This window comes from Mytilus edulis, chromosome 10 (genome assembly GCF_963676685.1).
Source record: "Mytilus edulis chromosome 10, xbMytEdul2.2, whole genome shotgun sequence".
In the NCBI taxonomy this organism is placed as follows: Eukaryota; Metazoa; Mollusca; class Bivalvia; order Mytilida; family Mytilidae; genus Mytilus; species Mytilus edulis.
Window position 1 is genome coordinate 7,092,671 of NC_092353.1, and position 19,361 is coordinate 7,112,031.

Consider the following 19,361-nt stretch of genomic DNA (forward strand, 5'->3'; position numbering starts at 1 on the left):
ACGACAAATGCATTTAAACTAATACCTCGATATAATCGTTTTCACTATTTAAAAGTATATGTGTAATTCCAAACGAATATATAATATTGTAATCTAAACATTATGACAATCGTTTACACAAACAAAGTTAGGGACCGAGCCTGAGGAACGAGCACATAGCTACATAGCTACTAATATTCTGAATATATAACCAAGCTGTGACAAGGAATAATGTACGTCCAAACTCACGGTGTTGGAGGACTAGAATAATCGTCATTCTGTCAAAGTTCAAGGTATGTTCAATTGTCAATCGTTTTTTTGCTTACTGCTTAGACTATTTACTTTTATAATCAAAAGTGTGGTAATATAAAAAAGAAGATGTGGTATGATTGCCAATGAGACAACTTTCCACAAGAGATCAAAATAACACAGAAATTAACAACTAACAGTCACGGTACGGGCTTCAACAATGAGCAAGCCATACCACATAGTCAGATATTAAACTACTAACCATAGGCTAAAAACCTATGTGGTGTTGATATAAATCTTTGCAGCCAGTTTTTTAAACGCTTTGACAAACGTTTTATTTTATATGTTAATAACTTTGTCTCAAATATTCGCCGCTAGCCTACATGCCAATGAAGTAAATAGAAATAAAATTATCAACAAATTAAGTATTTATAAACACAAGTCATCATCGACATAAAGATAAAAATTCTAAATAAGGGAAACGAGAAATTCTATTCTGATTTTTTATTTCACAAAAAGCATTGTTTAGTACTTTACAATTTGTAAGCCTCTCATAAACAGTCTATTATCACCATACACGATTGTAGAAACTTGTCAAATTGAAAATTTGTTCATTTATTGACTACATTTTCGATATCACATTTTTTAAGCAGTTTGAGTCCTGTGTACTATAAGCACAGGATATATGTCTACAACACCAAATCTTTATATTAGAATTAGCCCCCAAGGGTGACTGGGGAATAGAAATATGGTCACTTGGTCTTCTCCCAACCGGCAGTAAAACGCTTGCCGATGTGGTGGGGAGTCCGTTTGGCTGTGCGGGATGTATCAAGTTCGCAGTCACGTCAGGTCAGAAGGGGGACGTTAAATCCGATGTCTCGTGTAAAGAGAGTGCCACGCTCTTTGCACGTAAAGAACCCTTGCAACAACTCTTTGAGGGGTCCGTAGGTGGCCTGTTGCAAGGCAAAAATTTCTGTCCCTATCCATTATACCCTCATTTTCCAGTGGCTGTCCAAATTTCCCCGACCATCATCCCAGATGGCCTCTATTGTATCCACCTACCTATTGTATTTATTGTGAGCTTGTTCTCGTCCTGAATATGCATGAAATATTTGCCACTGGACGTTAAGCAACCAACAATCAATCAATCTATTATATTAGAATTACATTTTTAACCCGGTCGATAAAAATGTATAATACACATGATTTCAATATACATGTATATCATAAAAATGATTTGCATAACAACCTTATATTAAAAGTTAAACTTAGTCAATTTAGGATTTATACGCGTCTATTTTAAATAACCGGGTATTTAAAAAGTGCTATTATTAAAGGAGTAGGTCCAGTAAAACCCCTTTTTGGCCGCAAAATATAGCAGTTTTACAAAATTGTTAAAATGTAAACTTTTTGCTATTTATTGGAAAGTAGAATGCTTCTGCTACATAAATATGGGCTGTTTTTGACACTGAATACAATGCACATATATCGGGTACTAGCATCATTGAGTCATGTTAAATTACTGAAATTTGCACAATTTTAGCATTTTAGTTAAATTTTAGACGGTTTCCGTCTGAAATGAAAGTGGCCGCATTTGTTTTCATTCTTAATGTTGAAATGTAAGTTGTATTTGATGATAATACATAATATTTATAAAGGTTGAGGATGAACACGGATGCGGCCACTTTCATTTTTGACAAAAACCATCTGAAAAGTGACATTTTTTAGCATATTTGATGACTATTTTCTATTTAAGCTTAAATCGGAGCGTTTTTAATGACCTAATCAGTCAAAATCTTTCACATAAATTAATTGAATCAACTGAAATAGACACTTAAGTGTTTAAAAAGTGTCCAAAATCTTTCGTCAGATGAACCTGAAATTTGAGGCCAAATTGACCGTTACCGGACCTACTCCTTTTGCGCAGAGATCTTTTAATTTAATGTTTTCAATTCAAAATAGTTTAAGAAATTTTTGGATGCAACACGTCTTCTGATTGGCTAAAAGATTTTTGTCTATCAGCTCATAGACACCATTTTGTCTTTATTTGTAGATCTTTCTAATAAAAACTTGGAAAGATGGAAGGAAAAACCTTGTTAATCCTAATACTTGTTTTGTTTGTGTATTCTTTGATTGGTGGAGCTATAATGATGGCGCTAGAACAGACCAATGAGGAAACAGCTACAACAGATATAACAACTACATTGTCAACATTTCTAAGTAAGATAAGATCAGCAAGTAAATGATACATAATGTATAGAATAGAGAATGGAAACGGGGAATGTGTCAAAGAGACACCAATTCAATCAAAGAGCAAAATTCAAGGCTACCGATAGATCTAAATGCAGCGGGAAAATTCAGCACCCAGAGATGGGATTCAGCTAGCGCCTAAAATTTAAGCATATGTCAGACGCCACACTAAACTGCGAAACACAGAAATACAAAAAAAGTCACAAAATTAACCAAGGTTAGAGATTTCTGACATCGGAAAGGTGCGGCGGGGTTAGACATTGTTTGGTGATATTTCAACCCCCTTCTATATCAAGCCCTATGTGAAATACTTATTTAAACCTAAGAGGGGTAAAAAATGCGTTAGACGACATTTTACTTATTATCTAATACATTCACATTTGATATTGATAGCATTGATACCAATAACATGCTAGTTAACTAATTAAGAATTTAATCCCTTCATGTAATGCTCTATGCTCATTTTAACATGGATAGGCATTATATTTGCCAATATTTTACACTGAGTGTTAGCGTGGTGTTAAATATGGTCAAATGTAACATGAAGGAATTATTTCGATTCTAATAGAAAAAATACAGTATTTTTTATAAGTCGAAGAGTACGAAAATACCTTAGATATGTTTGGCTGTTCCCGTTTCTCCCCCATGGAGTCTGTTCCTTAATTTTTCATATTTAATAAGTTTAAAATCAAAAAGCAGGGTTAATATACATAATAAAAGCTATGTAAGTTGCTAAAATACATATATTTTACAGGATATAAAGGGAACACATTTTTATATAGTTAATGGAATAAACTATTTATAAATATTTCGAAAAATAGTTCTAGTTTATTTGATTCAACAGCAATATTTTTTTGTAGAATTGTTCTTTTTACATGTTATAAGACAAAATAGGCATACAAAACGTTCAGCGTGCAGTAGCGTGTATAGTAGACACTCAAATGGACTCGATGCTTGTACCGAAGCTTGGAAACACTATCTGTATTGAAATCAGATTGCATGCTGATCGAAGGCATATTTCATATTATCTGCAGGGCAGATACACAACAGTATATGTTTCAGGAATTAACATTTAACAAAATCAAAACCGCTACCACAAAGTACTTAAAACCTTTACTAAATTCTTTTATAGATATAAAGATTTGGTTTTAAAGTTTGGTTGTACCTGTAGAAAGTAATATTTCAAACTGGATAGCGCATCCTTATTTTTACGGAAATATTGTTTACAGTGCCCGGAAACTTAGAAACGATCCTGGTAAACTTATCGATCCTTTAAATAAAGTTACCCTAAAAGGTTACCAATTCAACACTGTAATCAGATCACTGAATATTGTTTTTATTGGTATTAACTATTAATATTGATTTTGTTATCAGTAAATTAAAAGCAAACTTAATATTATTGTAATACGTTTACACATTCATGGATCTACAATCTGTCGGTACCTGTATCTTGACATTACACAATGTCATGTTTTTCTCTAACTGTTTATGACGTCTTTACACTAAATCCATTGGATGTTGAATGTGTACTGATTGACAATTTAGTCTTAGATGCATGATTATTTCTATTAGTTGTTAGTGGCTTTGAACTAGCTGTCAGTAACTGCGAGTACTCTCAGATCTGTACTTAGTGTCGTTTTCTTGTTGGGATGAACAAGTTCCCGGTCACGTCCACCTTTTTCAACTGATATTTATAGTTCGTTCTTATGTTGTACTGTTAAACCACTGTCCCAGGTTAGGGGAGGGATCCCGCTAATATGTTTAACCCCGCCACATTATCTATGTATGTGCCTGTCCCAAGTAAGGAGCCTGTAATTCAGTGATTGTCGTTCGTTTATGTGTCGCATATTTGTTTTCGTTAATTTTTTGTACTTAAATTAGGCCGTTAGTGTTCTCGTCTGAATTGTTTTACATTGTCATTTCGAGTCCTTTTATAGCTGACTATGTTGTCTCATTGTTGAAGGCCGTATGGTGACCTGTATTTGTTAATTTCTGTGTCATTTTGTTATCTTGTGGAGAGTCTCATTGGCAATCATACCACATATTCTTTTCACAGCCGACCACTCATCTTGCATGACAAACAGTGAATTAGCAGCTTTCTTATCGGAGGTAAGAGCTGCCTATGATAGTGGCGTGTTGTCAGTAAACGGAAGTACTACTGCTGCCACACAGTGGGATTTCGGGAATTCATATTTCTTTGTTCTAACAGCGATAACTACAATTGGTATGTATCATAGCTTGTTATTGTCAAATAACTAGAAATACATATATATTTTGTGTACTACAGATAATCTTATTTTCTTGTTTAAAGACGTTGTATGAACATTAGTAGTGTAATCAGTAGGCTGAAACCGGGACAAAATAAGAGTTTTGTATAAGTTATGTAATTGGTTTGTGTGTTGTAAGACAGTCCACAAATTTATGCTATCATCTTATAAGCCCGATATTTTACAATGGTAAAATATTAAAGATGAAAAGTTGTCTTTATCTACTGAGGAGACATATAATAATGAAAACAGTATTAAAAGTCTACTGATGATAAACTTGTATGAAAGTATCATCTGTTTAAGAATTGAATGCTTCTTTTTGTAAATTTATTGGGGTGTAAAAGCGTTGACCGAAGTACATTTTGTATGAAGCGCGGAAGCGCTTCATTCTAAAAATGTACCCACGGTCAACGCTTTTACAACCCTATAAAGTTACAAAAAGAAGCATTCAATACTTATAATTACATTTTTTAGCTATGATCATGAAAACACGAATTTTATATATTTTATTATTTAATTCACCTGTGCACTTTATTGTTAGGGCACGTGTTATCATGAGTGAAAAGTTGTATTGAGTAATGCAACTGTTTACGAAATAACACGTGATGTGCAGTTAGCCAATCAGAATAAAATATTATAATGAAACATACATCTAATGTAATTATTCACAATTAAAGAATTATATCCCATCATGTACATGTTATATTATGGAAACAACGACATAAACAATGTAAGAAGAGAAGATGATGCATGCATCCTAATGAAACATAAATGCAAATAACATATAATGCATTCGAAGCGCAGTTCTGCATTTACCTTATAAATGTAAAACAATAAAAATGTTAAAAATAAATAAATTGCAAAATAATATCACTGTAATTGTTGCATACTAACATGTCTTTCTAACTTTCATTTTGAAGGATATGGCAATCAAACACCAGCAACAAAAGGTGGACAGGCTTTCATTGTTATTTTTGCTTTAATTGGAATTCCAGTTACAGGGTTGATGATTGCAGGACTTGCAGAAAAAATAAAGAAATTCTATAGTTATTTAAAAACTAAGACAATACCATGTTTGGAAAAATATACCAAAACTGAAAATGTGTTAAAACATTTGTTGATATATTTGACTATTATTTGTTTACTGATATTGATACCGTCGGCTATATTTTACACAATAGAAGGCTGGACATACGGAGAAGCCATTTATTATAGTTTGATAACCTTCACAACGATTGGATTCGGAGATTTTGTTGTTGGTAAATGTCTATTTTATATCAATATTTTTATGTAAACTTTCTACTTGTTTACAATTTTCATCATAAGGCGCAATTGTAAAAAAAAAAAAAAAAATGGAATATAAGTGTTATTTTGATAAAACAAAAATATGAAGTCTGGACTAAATATTGAGAGGTTTAGTTCACATTAAGAATATCAATATAAAGAAATCTCAAATTTATTGTTTAAAATGCGTTCTGAAGAAAAGCTAACAAACCTATTCACTGTTGAAAATATTTGTTGAATTATTGAACAAATGTGCTTATTTCCGATTCAAAGACCATATAAGTGAATCAATATTAATGCCAAAATATGCCATTTTTAATGACCCCACATGAAGATTTTTTAATATATTGAAAAGACATACTTAAGCATTTCGTAATGCAGCTACTTACATTTCCAGGTACTGAAAATGAAGGTGGTACACGAATTGTTTACAAACTTTTAGTTATCATATGGATATTTATTGGCCTTGCATGCCTTGTGACCCTTATTGGAGAATGTACAGAAACATTAAAAGCTTTCACTGAGAAAAGGGAAAAGGAAAAGGTAAACTACTATCAGCAATATTTTATATTATTACTATACGAAAAACTGACGACTGAGCAAATAGAACCACACTAAAACTAACGGTGATCCCAGATGCTCTGGAAGGGTAGAATATCCTGCTCATCTATAGGCAGTCACCATGTTGCTCAAACTAAGTTTAAATTCTGTAATAAGTATCATTTAGCGATAAATTTGCAAGTTGGTTAATAGAGTTTCATACTGAAATTATAACACTGTTTAAAAAGATTATCATATTTTTGGTAGAGGGGCATCATCTAGTAGTATTTGACATCATTTAAGATGATTCAAAAGCCTGTAAGATTGTGTAGAGAATGATTCTGCTGTAACATCTCTGTAATACGTTTACGTTGCTAGTTGATCAATGACCAGGAGATACATTTAGCCAGAATCCTAGGTAAGGGTTAACAAACTTGAAATAACCATTCAAAGTTAATCTTCTGAGAAGAAAATTGGTCTTCAAAACCAGCTGGCGTGGATTGTTACTACGTATAGTATATAAAGTTACAATTGTCTTTTTAACTGGTACTGAATATGAAAAAAATATCATAAATGTTCTTATTGACAAAAGGGTAGGACGTTCTTTGCATTGTGTACAGTTGTTTAAGTGCAACGAATATAACTGAGTTATGAAAAAGCACAGGACTTTATTTAAGCCTTTGTGTAATTCAAAACACACGTACATGTTGTTTCTATTGTTCCGGATGGTCCAATTAACTTCCATACTAAAGAGCATACGTTTAAAAATGAGTCAACTTATTCATATCGTATTTATCATTTTTATGCTCATTATGCATGTTTTATTTCCCCCTTTCTTTAAATGTAACATTTTTTGTGCACACGATAAATATTTTACAATTGAAATGGAGATCTGTCTTATTTAAGGTGAAGGATGGAAGTAACATCCGGGATACAGATAAAGATGTTAACATAAAGGTATGTACCTTCTATAGGAATACATTAACTGTTCATAATGAAACCATCCTGATAAACAATATACCTTAGTCAAAGAGATCTTACCGTTAACATATTATTTGGAATCTTTATTTTCCCAATTTTAGAAGGAATTTTGAACTACATCACTGGATTGTCAGGTCGAGACAAGAGCCTTACTCTTTTGTAGTATAATATGAAAAAGAGACACTTGTCTGGTGGACAATTCTAATCGGAAATTTCAGTGCACAATTTTATCTAAAATGCTTATCTCTTTTTCATATTTGAACATTTTAAATCACATTTATAAAGGATTTCATTTTCATTTTCGTTTTCTAATTTTTATCTTTTCAGACTGACGTTGCAAATGGTGATTTTACAAAGGTGGCGTAAATTTTTCATAAACAAACTTCGGTTCATGAGACTTATGCTGACTTAACACGTACATGGATCAAACCTTCTTTTTCAATGTGAACGAGACTTTTGCCTGGTCTCGAACTGTATAGATAATATTCCAACGAAAGTGACGGGTACTTTGTTTTAATAGACATTAATAAAAATGTCAATTCGGAGCAACCGTAGTTTACATGTGTTCTTATAGCGACATTTATAGATCAAGGTAAAAGCTAAACACTGAAGGAATCACACTCCAAAAAAGTGAACCTTTACGAGCCTATTAAAAAGAACAACTTCGTTAGATATGCACCAAACTATATTGTAAGTTTAATTTGTTAACATTAATCTTTAAAGATGTTTAATACATGATTTCAATGGACAATTGAGAGTCGAGAGTCGAGTAGAGACATTAAAATATTGGATCATGTCAAAAGTATTAATTTTATTATGAAGCACACCAATGGCTTTTCTCACGTTATTTCAAATAGATATAAAATATTTTGTGTGAAGGTCTTTCCACTTTTTTAACATGATTATTGTAAGAGTAGGGCTGGTGGGACAAGTTCCATACGAAAGGCAATTTTGACTCATGGAATAATAAATTAACGTCCTTTATATAAAGGGACAGGTGGGGAACAAGTTGTTCAATTGAAACTCACACGGGCTACGGTTTCTTGGATTATGAGGATCACAGAGATCATAGATTCCCTTACAAACCCGTTAAGGAAATCATAATAGGAAATGTACACTCTTGAATATCGTATCAACTGGACGATATATACTCCATATGCAGGCAGCTGGATTTTTTCTGAATCTTTTTTTGACCAAAAGCAGGATTTGGGATTATTTAAGAATAATTTATTTTTGTTTTGCTTTCAAAGAATCATTTTGAAAAATGATTATTCATTTTGTAACTCACATTCATGACTCATTATCTTGATACTGATATCTCTTAATCACTGCAATAATAAAAGCTCATATTCAAAAATAAACTGGCTCATGAATTGTCTTTTTCACTTCCTTGACTTATTTTAGTACATATTGTAGTTCATACATGTATATAAACATATTTGTTGAATTTTTATTATAACAATATAATATGTCACCATTCATCATATCTTTCCAACTGTCGTGAATGGATGAGTAACAAACAAGAAAACAATATTTATCAAACTCCTTTTTCAATCTTTATGACCTTTCGGAAATGAATGTAAAATATAATTTCACACATTTATAAGTTGTGAAACGAAAGGATTTCCAATTCACGTTAAAATACAGGAAGAAGACATAAGTGCATTTTTTTTTATCTTAAGGATGTTATAACGTTATCATATGATACGAACACTGTTTGGTATATTTTCAACTATACACGAAGTCGGGAATCATATTGCCAAGGTAAAACATGCATATATCAGTTTTGTTCTCTCTATACAGTTTTAAAAAACATTCCAGAAGAACAGAGTTACAAAATACATATATGGTAAACGAACGCTGAAAATTAATTTCTGTTTTTAACTTTCATGTAATTCAAAAGTTGTATAATTAATATTAACGATTACATAATATGTGTTAACAGAGTGATTATTCGTTAATATGGAGAATGCAATGATCGCGACAGCAAGCGCATTATAGTTATGCAATATAATTTAGAACACCTGTAGTTTTGATTTGATCAAAAGTCTATATTGTTGACTTCAGTAAACTATACTGATAGTGTTATCTCAGAGTGTTATAGTGACATTCTGATGTACATGCAGTATTACACTTTCTTCAAAGTTCTATTGACAAAAATACAGAATCATTTGCGGGCTGCATTTGAGACTATATTTTCTTAACTTTTATCATTAGCTATGGATAATTTATTTAAAAGAGACCAGATAATAACCAATTATTTTTGTAATCAACATGTTCAATGGTATAAAATAATCAGTACAAACAAAATGCATACGTATATAGGCGACAACATATGACTAAGATGACAATCAAAATTTAAACTTGAAAGAAGTTTTTATTCTGAAAATAAAGTACGTTTAATTAAGTATTGCTTTCAGTTTGTAACATAATTACCTTCACCGAAATACGGAAATGTAAAGTAAATTTAGACGGAGTGCACACAGTTGCAAAAGCGAAACAGGAAAATATAATTATGAATCTGGATATTTAAAATAAACTATTTGATCATTACTAAATGCAGCAGTATGAAATAAGTATCACATTTTGTTGGAGTTTACTTGTTTTGACAATGTTGGAAATTGATTCAAGGTTAGGTTTCAAATTATTTTATTTAATGTATTTTATACAAGAATATTAATATAGAATTATGTTTGTTATACTGCAACTAACTATGTCGGCCTTTCTTCCAAAATCAAAACTGTGCAACGCCATGGCTAAAAGTAAAAAAGACAAACAGACAAATAATACTACAGAATACACAACATAGAAAACTAAAGACTAAGCAAAACGAAACCCACTAAAACTAGGGGTGATCTCAGGTGCTCCGAAGGGTAAGCAGATCCTGCTCCACATGTGGCACCCGTCCTGTTCACATAGTTGCTTTAAAGTAATGTAATACAAATTAACTGGGTGATTACTTATCTTCACTTTTACATACGAATAAAAAATAAAAATAGAATCACAACTACAAAATATAAGACAGTATTCGATCAGAAGTACAAATACAATTTCGTAACTAAATACATGAACGCTGGATAAACAAATAACGAGACGCGTCTTATAACATTGCGAATTCACACTCAGCAAAAAAGTCATATTCAGGGATATGTCCCATTCCGAACTTAAAGACCAGACGACGTACATGGTAAACCACAATCTAAGACGTGGAAAACATGTCCTTAGTTAGTTTAGGCACAGACACATCGTACGGATCAACCAATTCGTGATGGTGTCCATAAAATTTACGGAGTGTCATTTTAATTTTTCCTCCTCATAACTTTGTTGTAGCAGTTTCTGCGTAAGGAGCACAATCCTGTATATGAAGTTTGTATAGTGTGAACATGCACAAGCATTAATTATCAACTGTCATATGTAAACACTTAACTAGGGGGAGAGGATATGTTACTGCTGAGAAAGGGGAAATTGATAATTGGGAAGTTGAAATCGTCCCGTTTGTCATAGATTTAAGTGTAAAGTCGTCCATCTGTGTCAATATTGACCTTTAGAACACCAAGTTTGAAAATAACTTGGAATCCTGGATTTGACTGATAATCAAGTTGCTGTTAATAATTTAGAAATATGCTTCATAGAGCACTTATAAAACTAAACAATATAACGTTGTTAGTAAGGACACTTATGTAATTTAGGTTTCCAATACAGTATCTGTATTTTCAGTTGTGTTTCTAATTGATTAGTCTAACAATATTTAGAGCCTGTTAATAGCACATACCGCAGAGAAGTGTTATTTACAATGTTAAGGTCACAAGTAATAACTTTGTCAGCCGGGTTATATATTGATATCCGGCTACACGTGTTTGTAATCGAAATTTAGTTGTTTTTTATTAAGAATATTATAACCAAACGTTTCTGTCATTGCGACTTTTGTTGGCAAAAGAACGTTTTAGAAAGTTTCTTCTTTTTCTTTTTTGTCAATACGAACTGCATTGACAATTTTGTGACCTGCAATATCCGGGTTGAAGTTATTAATGGTTTAAATGGGGTTTTGTTAAAGTAGTTTGTAAGCATACATATAAGCTGTACAATACAACTGTGAAATTGGCTGTGAATAAAGAGTAAAAATATAATATTATAAAGGCAATAGTAGTATAAAGTAAAATCACAAAAATACTGAACTCCGAGGAAAACTGAAAACGGAAAGTCCCTTATAAAATGGCAAAAACAAAAATGATGAAACACACCAAACGAATGGACAACTGTCATATTCCTGACTTTTGAAATGTAGATATGGTGGATTGAACCTGTTTTTATAGCGCTAAACCTTTCACTCGTATGAAAGTCGAACCAATACTGCTGTTCAATAGGTATGAATCGATTAACTGAAACAAATTCGAGTTACAAACCTAGACTGAGGGAAACACACCAACTATAAGAGGAAAAAACCCATCGGAAAAACACAAACACTAAAATGCTATCAAGGCAAGCGTCCAACTACATAGAAACAGACTATTAGTTAACAACTGTCATATTCCTAAGATAAAATGGTGTGTTGAACCTAGTTAATTGCTAACTGTATTATCTATTTTATGTAAACAAACAATAATAACGGCACTTATTGGCCAAATATTTGAAGACTAACAAATAACTTGTTAATTGCTTAAAAGGACGCCTTTTTGGCCAAACGGATTTCTCATTCTTTCACTAAAACGTCTCGTCCCATCTTCGACTAGACAAACACAATGTTCTATTTACTTCAATACTCGCATATTCCAAGTTTGTTGAAATTTAATCTAAAAAATCAGATTATAATTTAGTCTGCATAACCAAAGTTTATGATTGCAACAAAAACACGAAGTACAAATTGTATAATGGAGTGTGTGGATCGATTCACGTGAATATAAGTATAGCCCATCTTACATTGTTATAGAAATAAGAAGATGTGGTATGATTGCCTGCAACCACTTATAATTTGTGTACGTTATAACTAGTGTAGCAATATCGGAACCAGTTTTGTTCTTTTCTTATAGATCTCTAACAACAACTTAAAAAAAAAATGGAAATAAAAACCTTGTTAATCCTGATACTTATTTTGTTTGTGTATTCTCTGATTGGTGGAGCTATAATGATGGCGCTCGAACAAGCTAAGGAGGAGACAGCTTCAACAGATATAATAACTACATTGTCAACATTTTTAAGTAAGATGCCATGTATTAAATAATGAGTTAAATGTTATTAATATTTTTTAATTGTACTTACATTGATCAACATAGTGGGAGCTACATAAAGGCAACAGTAGTATACCGCTGTTCGAAACTCATAAATCGATAGAAAAAAACCAAATGAGGGTTTCAAACTAAAACTGATGGAGAATGACGACACAACATTAAAATGTAACACACACAGAAACGAACTAAGCATTAGACAAAATCCGATGAGAATAACAAATATAACATCAAAACTAAATACATGAATTTGGGATAGAAGAGTATCGTGACACGTCTTATAGTAATGTGAATTCACAACAGAGGAAACAAACGACACAACAGAAACACAACGTTAAAATGTAACGCACACAGAAACGAACTATAATATAACAATGGCGATATTCCTGACTTGGTACAGGCCATTTTTTTAAAATGTGGAATGAATTTGCTTATCCTTTCAGATCACATCAGATCACCCCACGTTTTGGTGTTTTTCTTTTTCTATGTTGTGTTTTGTGTAATGCTGGGATTTGTTTTTCTTTCTTTTTTTTAATAGCATCGTAATGTTTTTTTTATGAGTTATGAATATCTCTTTAGTGTACTTCGCTTCTTTTATTTAAGAACTCGACATGTCAAAACAAAATATTAATATCTGACAGGTTTATTACACTTGTATTGAGGGATAATATTCTTTGAATTTTACATGTTTGAGTATTGGTGGTAAACCATGGACACATAATCTGTATTTAATAATATTTTTCGTTGAACAATAAGAATATTTCATATATTCAGCACGACAGATATAAAACTTTACATTAATGTTTTTGGGAAATAGCTTTCAACATAAATAAAACATTGTTTTATTCACAGCTGATCACTCCTCTTGCATGACGAGCAGTGAATTATCAACTTTATTAACGGAAGTTAAAGATGCATATGATAGTGGTGTTAGGTCAGTTATCGGAAACACTAGTGCTGCCACCCAGTGGGATTTCGGGAATTCAATTTTCTTTGTGGTAACAGCGATAACTACGATTGGTATGCACATGTATCTCCTTCTGTCTTTGTATCAAATAACTAGAAATAGTTATATATTTTATGTACCATGAATTCTTGATAGACGTTCTTTTAGCATATTTGGTGTAATAAGTGGATTGGAAACAAGATAAAATAATAGAGTTGCCTATAACAGATTGTCTTATGTGTTGCAAATATGTGATCATTATCATAAGCCTGAAGATTCACACTCAAAAGTGCTGCCTATTCATGAAGACAATTATACATTGTTTGATAACAGTGTATAATATCTTAATCGGTTATTTTAAGAATAAGTTTGAAGATAGACTAGTTAAGAATGGTGATTTCTATTATATGTCTGCATAAATCTTCATTAAGATGGCTGTGCTTCTTAATTACAATCCATAGAATTTTAATAATTTATCCAGCTGTTTTCGAAAATACATTAAAAAGGTATGGATCTACGGACTCTTTGCAAGCTACAGGTTAACACTTTCTATTGTAAATTAAATTACTTATCTGAGTTATTTCTCTCATTTGGCAAAGTTGGAAAAAAATATCAAACAAGAATTCAGTTTTTTATCGAAAAAAAAGCCGTTATTATAACTAAACACATAATTTACTTTGTTTACATTAGGGGTGTAACATATGAATTACATACTACTCTCGAAATGTACTTGCACATTTTATTAATGATTTAGACCACTCGTTGTCTGCCACTTCAAAATCCAAGATTGAGGAAGACACCCGAGCTACCTTAGGGAAGTTCTAAAGGGTTATTATAAAATTAATATAACTTAATAATCTCGTAAAATGAAGCGTATAAACTTTCATATCACAGAGTAAACTAAAATTTGGGAATTTCTTTAAAATATCTTTGAAGTGTGTTAGGAAGTTTTCTCAAAGTAAGATGGTGCGATGTTTGAAAACATACCGTGTAATTGTAGACCAAACAGAAAGTCCGACGTCTTGTACAGCCAGTACCAACTAGTATTTTAAAGGACAACAAGACACGTACCGTAAAGTCAAATTAAAAATGTCCTAACATGAAATAAGTGTAAAATACTCAAACATAAATTTGTTTATGATTTTTAAATGCTGTAACTGTAAGGCTTAAATAACATGTCTTTTATTTCAAGGGTATGGAAATCAAACTCCTGCAACAAAAGGTGGACAAGCTTTCATTGTAATTTTTGCTTTGATCGGAATTCCAGTTACAGGGTTGATCATTACAGGCCTTGCAGAAAAAATAAAGAAACTCAATAGTTATTTTACAAATAAGAAAATACCATGCCTGAATAAATATACCAAAACGGAAAAAGGTTTCAAATATTTTTTGTTATATTTTACAACAATTTGTTTGCTCATTTTGATACCATCAGCTATAATATCCGCAATAGAAGACTGGGCGTACGGAGAGGCCATTTATTATACTGTGATTACCTTCACAACCATTGGATTCGGAGATTTCGTTGTTGGTAAATATACATTTTGTATTAGTTACTTTTTAAAATATCAATTTGTTTGAAGATTTCAACCGTGTGTAATCGTATAACACAAATATTATTGATTGTAAAATTTAGTTTGCCAACAAATGTAGTATGGGCCAAACAATGAGAAGTATATTTCATTTCAAAAGGAGATATAGATACTTTCTTTTAATTTATTAGTTATTTATGCTTATTCACAAATACTTGTGGGCAATTAATAAATTTTTTGAGAGTTGTCTCATTGGCAATCATACCACATCTTTTTTATATTTTAATTACTGTTTGAAAAAAAAATGTTTGCATTGTTTCTTTTTGGACCATTGCGTGAAGTGTTGTGTTGATATTTTGTTAGTCTTAAGTGACCAGTAAATACATAGGTTTATATTTCAAACAATATTGTGTGACATTTGTGTCTCATTGACAAATTGTGTCCGAAAACGTCACGCCCCCAATTAAAAGATCACAAATCCATCAATTTTAAGTCATTGACGATTAAAGAACACGTATCTTTATGTTTTCTTACAAGTAGAGTTTGAATGGATCCAATAGATGTATATGCTTCTCGTAAGATGACTACTTATAATGAATATTCTTTTCTAGGGACTACAACTGAAGGTGGTACAAAAATTGTTTACAAACTTTTAGTTATTATTTGGATATTTACCGGTCTTGCATGGGTTGGTGCTCTTATCGGTGAATGTACAGAAACAGCTAAGGCTTTCACTGAGAAAAAAGAAAAGAAGCAGGTATAGCAATTTTATTTTAAGTCATATAAAACATTAAAATAAAAGAAATATTGAATATGTTTCTATACTCGAAAGACTAAGTTTTACTTGAAAACAAGTGCACGTGACAATTCTTGTTCAAATCTTTGGTATTATCAAAATCTCCATTAATGTACTGCTATTGAATTATTTGCTTCCCATACACTAGATTGCCGATAACTTTTCTTAATCTTCTCGTTAGAACATCAGCCAACACACGGCGCAAGTGCGAGAGGAAACCCATGATGACAGAATGTAAATAAAAGTGCACTGGTATTTAAATAGACAATTTTAAATTAACAAAAAGGAACGCATGGAAAATATAAAACAAATATAGCTATTTTAATTTTGTTTTTTTGCCACGTTCTTCACGTGTGCTTTTGTTTATCAATTTCACGATCCAGTTAACCTTGGCAACAAAATTTAACGTTAATAAACTTGCAATCAACAATCACTGAATAAATTTTTTTTTCGTCGATAATACGTTATAGATTCGTAATAAATACATACAGGCAAGAAGGATTTGTTTAGTATGTATATGCATGCAAAGTTCAATAACTTTGATAACAATAAATGCACTCTTTCAAATATTTTCATATTTTAAATGCAATATATGCTAAACATTTTACAATTGTCTGTTCAAACTGACACTTGTTTTTTTTAGGTGAAAATTAGAAGTGACGTGGATAATACATATGAAGATGTTAATACAAAGGCAAAGAGCCTCAAAACAAAACAAAAAAACTGTCCGAGATGAACCAATCGTGACAAAAGATACATAAGTCCTAAAAGCTGACCACTAACATATTTAGGATCTAAACCTTTTTTTTCTCTTAGACAGAAACTAAGACGGAACTCACGGACTACAGACCATGATTCAATGTCGTTCCTCTCATACGCACAATTTCAATCGGATTTGTTTTCAATAAATATAATTCCAACCAAAAAACGTTTTCAAATAGTAAAAAGCATGAAATTCTCCAACTGGTCCCTATAGGACATATTATCTTGTTTTGGAGCTGACAATTTACATTTTTCTCCTGACTTGAATGCGTTCAGCATATGACCACCCATTGCCTGTTAACACAACATAAACAAATTTAGATGTTTAACTATTCCACAGTCCGACAAACCACACCAACTATTTCGCTTTACCAGTCGAAAGGCGGGAATTAAGTCAGGGAATTAAAAAAAAAAAAAAAAATACTAAAAAGAAAAGCAGACACTTTATAATACTTCAAAATAGAATTACGCATGGGAAACTAAACTTGAAAAATGCAGCCTCACATATCATTGTTAGAAATATCATAAATTGCCAAATTGCAACGTTTTGAATATTTATTAATTGGTGATTTCTTTAAGTTCAATGACAATTATTTCATGCATTACCGCACAAACGTGTCTGTGCATTTAAACTCCCTGCACATACAAACAGGCGTTTTAAGCAAGAATGCTACTGCTTTGTTAATGATTTGTATTTAATTTGAATTTTGTACTAATTTAGACAATAAATATAATTATTGAACTACACAACTGATAATTATGTGTGGTCGGTAAAGGTTTTTCGCTTATAATTTTAAATAAAAGTGGGATGTTTACTAAAACGCGTTTATTTATTAATATCGATTCCGCTCCGTCAATGTTAATATTTTATATTTTCAGACTGACATTGCGACTGGTGATCTTGCAAAAGTGGCGTAGATTTTCATATGAAATCTGTGATTCGTGACACTAATTATGTCTAGGCCTCTAAATCTTGACAATGTTTAAAATGGATCACAACGTCTTTTAGAATGAATGACATTAAGATTTTCGGTTGGTCCAAAAATATATAATGATATAGATACTCTTTCAACGCATGTGAATCGTTGAAAGCCTTTTTAAGGATACTTTGTATGAAGAAACATGAATCATCATTTGAATTCGCGGCAACATTAGATTACATATATTCCCATAAAGACATACAGAAGTTTTATATCAAGGAGAATGCCTAGAACTGAAATAATCATATGAAGTCAAAAAGAAGGGAGACCGGGAGTGTTGACGGATTGAGAGTCCACTGCTACACACGCACCACCAACTGTGCAAATTCCCACAGAAAAATTGTTTACGATCAATGACAATATACATTTATGCAATGCATCTTTAAATCATGAAAATTGTAGTTAATGCTGTATGTGCATATGAGGTCGTTGGATTGACAAAGGGAACCACCTGTACTACATGTACTCTGCTTGATAGCAGTTCAGAAATATATAGGCCAACAGATGTATATAATATAATAGTATTGTTAACGGATACGTTTGTCATGTTTTACAATACAAAATATTTCTGTTGAGTCTTTTGTAGAAAAAACGCGCGTCTGGCGTATATACAAAATTTAGTCCTGGTATCTATGATGAGTTTATTTACGGGTACACGTTAATGACATTAATCATGAAACACATTCATATCAAGAAAAAATAAACTAAGATATCGTCAGGACCCGAAGTGCACCAAATAAGCACTGACTTATGTCGACGTTGTATGAACAATGATCAGCAACAAAACCAATTTACCGTCTATAGATTCTTTAAAGTGCACTTATTACAATACAAACGGAAATAAGACTTACAATATATATATATATATTATCATTCGTCTTGTCATACATTACAATATATATATTATCAATGTATAAATCACAGATTTCAATAAATCTTTCATAGCGAGTGTTTTTTACCACACCATCCTTTTGAAAAGATACTCGAACCGTAAATTTTTCTACAAATCGTATTTCTACTATCAAAGAATAAAACACCTCATTCCAAAACCAAATACAGCCATGGCGTTGTCAGTTTGTTTTAGATTTATGAGTTTGACTGTCCCTTTGGTATCTTTCGTCCCTCTTTTACAGGATTCATACAAATAATGATATGAATCGTGTATGCCCATATATGAGAATGTTTACAAGTAGAAATTTATAAATGCAATATAATAGAAACTACTAGTGGAAAATAAACATGACATTTGACAACACATATTCTTTATAAATGCAAAGTTTTTGTGCTGATTTTATAAATGTACCATTATAATTTCATTCTCCCATAATATGACACACAACATCTAGTTTGTATGCAGATGAATTTCTCAAATAATAATTTGTAATATAGATTTTATCAACTTGCATTGGCATTTAAGTTCACACTTGTCGTATGTTGTTATTCTGTTGTTGTAATACACTATAATTATATTATTTGTTAATGTATTTCTGGTCTGAGTGTTTTTGCGTTTATGTGTACTGCATTTATGTCACGTATTGTTGCCATTTAAGTGGTATTTGTAACATTGAAATAT

At 31.7% G+C, this 19,361-nt stretch overlaps 2 protein-coding genes across 4 annotated transcripts; both read left to right on the forward strand.

Annotated features, from left to right (window-relative positions):
- Positions 1 to 2: 2 nt before the first annotated feature.
- LOC139493262 (potassium channel subfamily K member 2-like) lies at positions 3 to 8,422 on the forward strand. The gene is made up of 7 exons (XM_071281493.1): positions 3 to 272; positions 2,282 to 2,448; positions 4,535 to 4,702; positions 5,666 to 6,004; positions 6,427 to 6,572; positions 7,476 to 7,526; positions 7,878 to 8,422. The coding sequence occupies exons 2-7, from the start codon at positions 2,307 to 2,309 to the stop codon at positions 7,914 to 7,916; spliced, it is 885 nt and encodes a 294-aa protein (XP_071137594.1). The 5' UTR covers positions 3 to 272; positions 2,282 to 2,306; the 3' UTR covers positions 7,917 to 8,422.
- A 124-nt stretch (positions 8,423 to 8,546) lies between these two features.
- On the forward strand, positions 8,547 to 18,363 carry LOC139493263 (potassium channel subfamily K member 10-like). Of its 3 annotated transcripts, XM_071281497.1 has the most exons (7): positions 8,547 to 9,314; positions 12,578 to 12,745; positions 13,625 to 13,792; positions 14,911 to 15,249; positions 15,862 to 16,007; positions 16,690 to 16,740; positions 17,688 to 18,363. In XM_071281497.1, the coding sequence occupies exons 2-7, from the start codon at positions 12,604 to 12,606 to the stop codon at positions 17,724 to 17,726; spliced, it is 885 nt and encodes a 294-aa protein (XP_071137598.1). In that variant the 5' UTR covers positions 8,547 to 9,314; positions 12,578 to 12,603; the 3' UTR covers positions 17,727 to 18,363. The 3 variants fall into 3 exon arrangements, with proteins under 3 accessions (XP_071137598.1, XP_071137595.1, XP_071137597.1); XM_071281494.1 differs by lacking the exons at positions 16,690 to 16,740; positions 17,688 to 18,363 and adding an exon at positions 16,228 to 16,338; XM_071281496.1 differs by lacking the exon at positions 16,690 to 16,740 and having other exon boundaries at positions 8,920 to 9,314.
- The last annotated feature ends 998 nt before the right edge of the window (positions 18,364 to 19,361 follow it).

Coding starts and splice junctions, on each gene's coding strand:
- LOC139493262 (XM_071281493.1), top strand. CDS start 2,307: ATGGAAGGAAAAACCTTGTTAATCCTAATACTTGTTTTGTTTGTGTAT. Junction 4,703..5,665: donor AACAGCGATAACTACAATTG/GTATGTATCATA, acceptor TTCATTTTGAAG/GATATGGCAATCAAACACCA. Junction 6,573..7,475: donor AGAAAAGGGAAAAGGAAAAG/GTAAACTACTAT, acceptor GTCTTATTTAAG/GTGAAGGATGGAAGTAACAT.
- LOC139493263 (XM_071281497.1), top strand. CDS start 12,604: ATGGAAATAAAAACCTTGTTAATCCTGATACTTATTTTGTTTGTGTAT. Junction 13,793..14,910: donor AACAGCGATAACTACGATTG/GTATGCACATGT, acceptor TTTTATTTCAAG/GGTATGGAAATCAAACTCCT. Junction 16,008..16,689: donor AGAAAAAAGAAAAGAAGCAG/GTATAGCAATTT, acceptor TGTTTTTTTTAG/GTGAAAATTAGAAGTGACGT.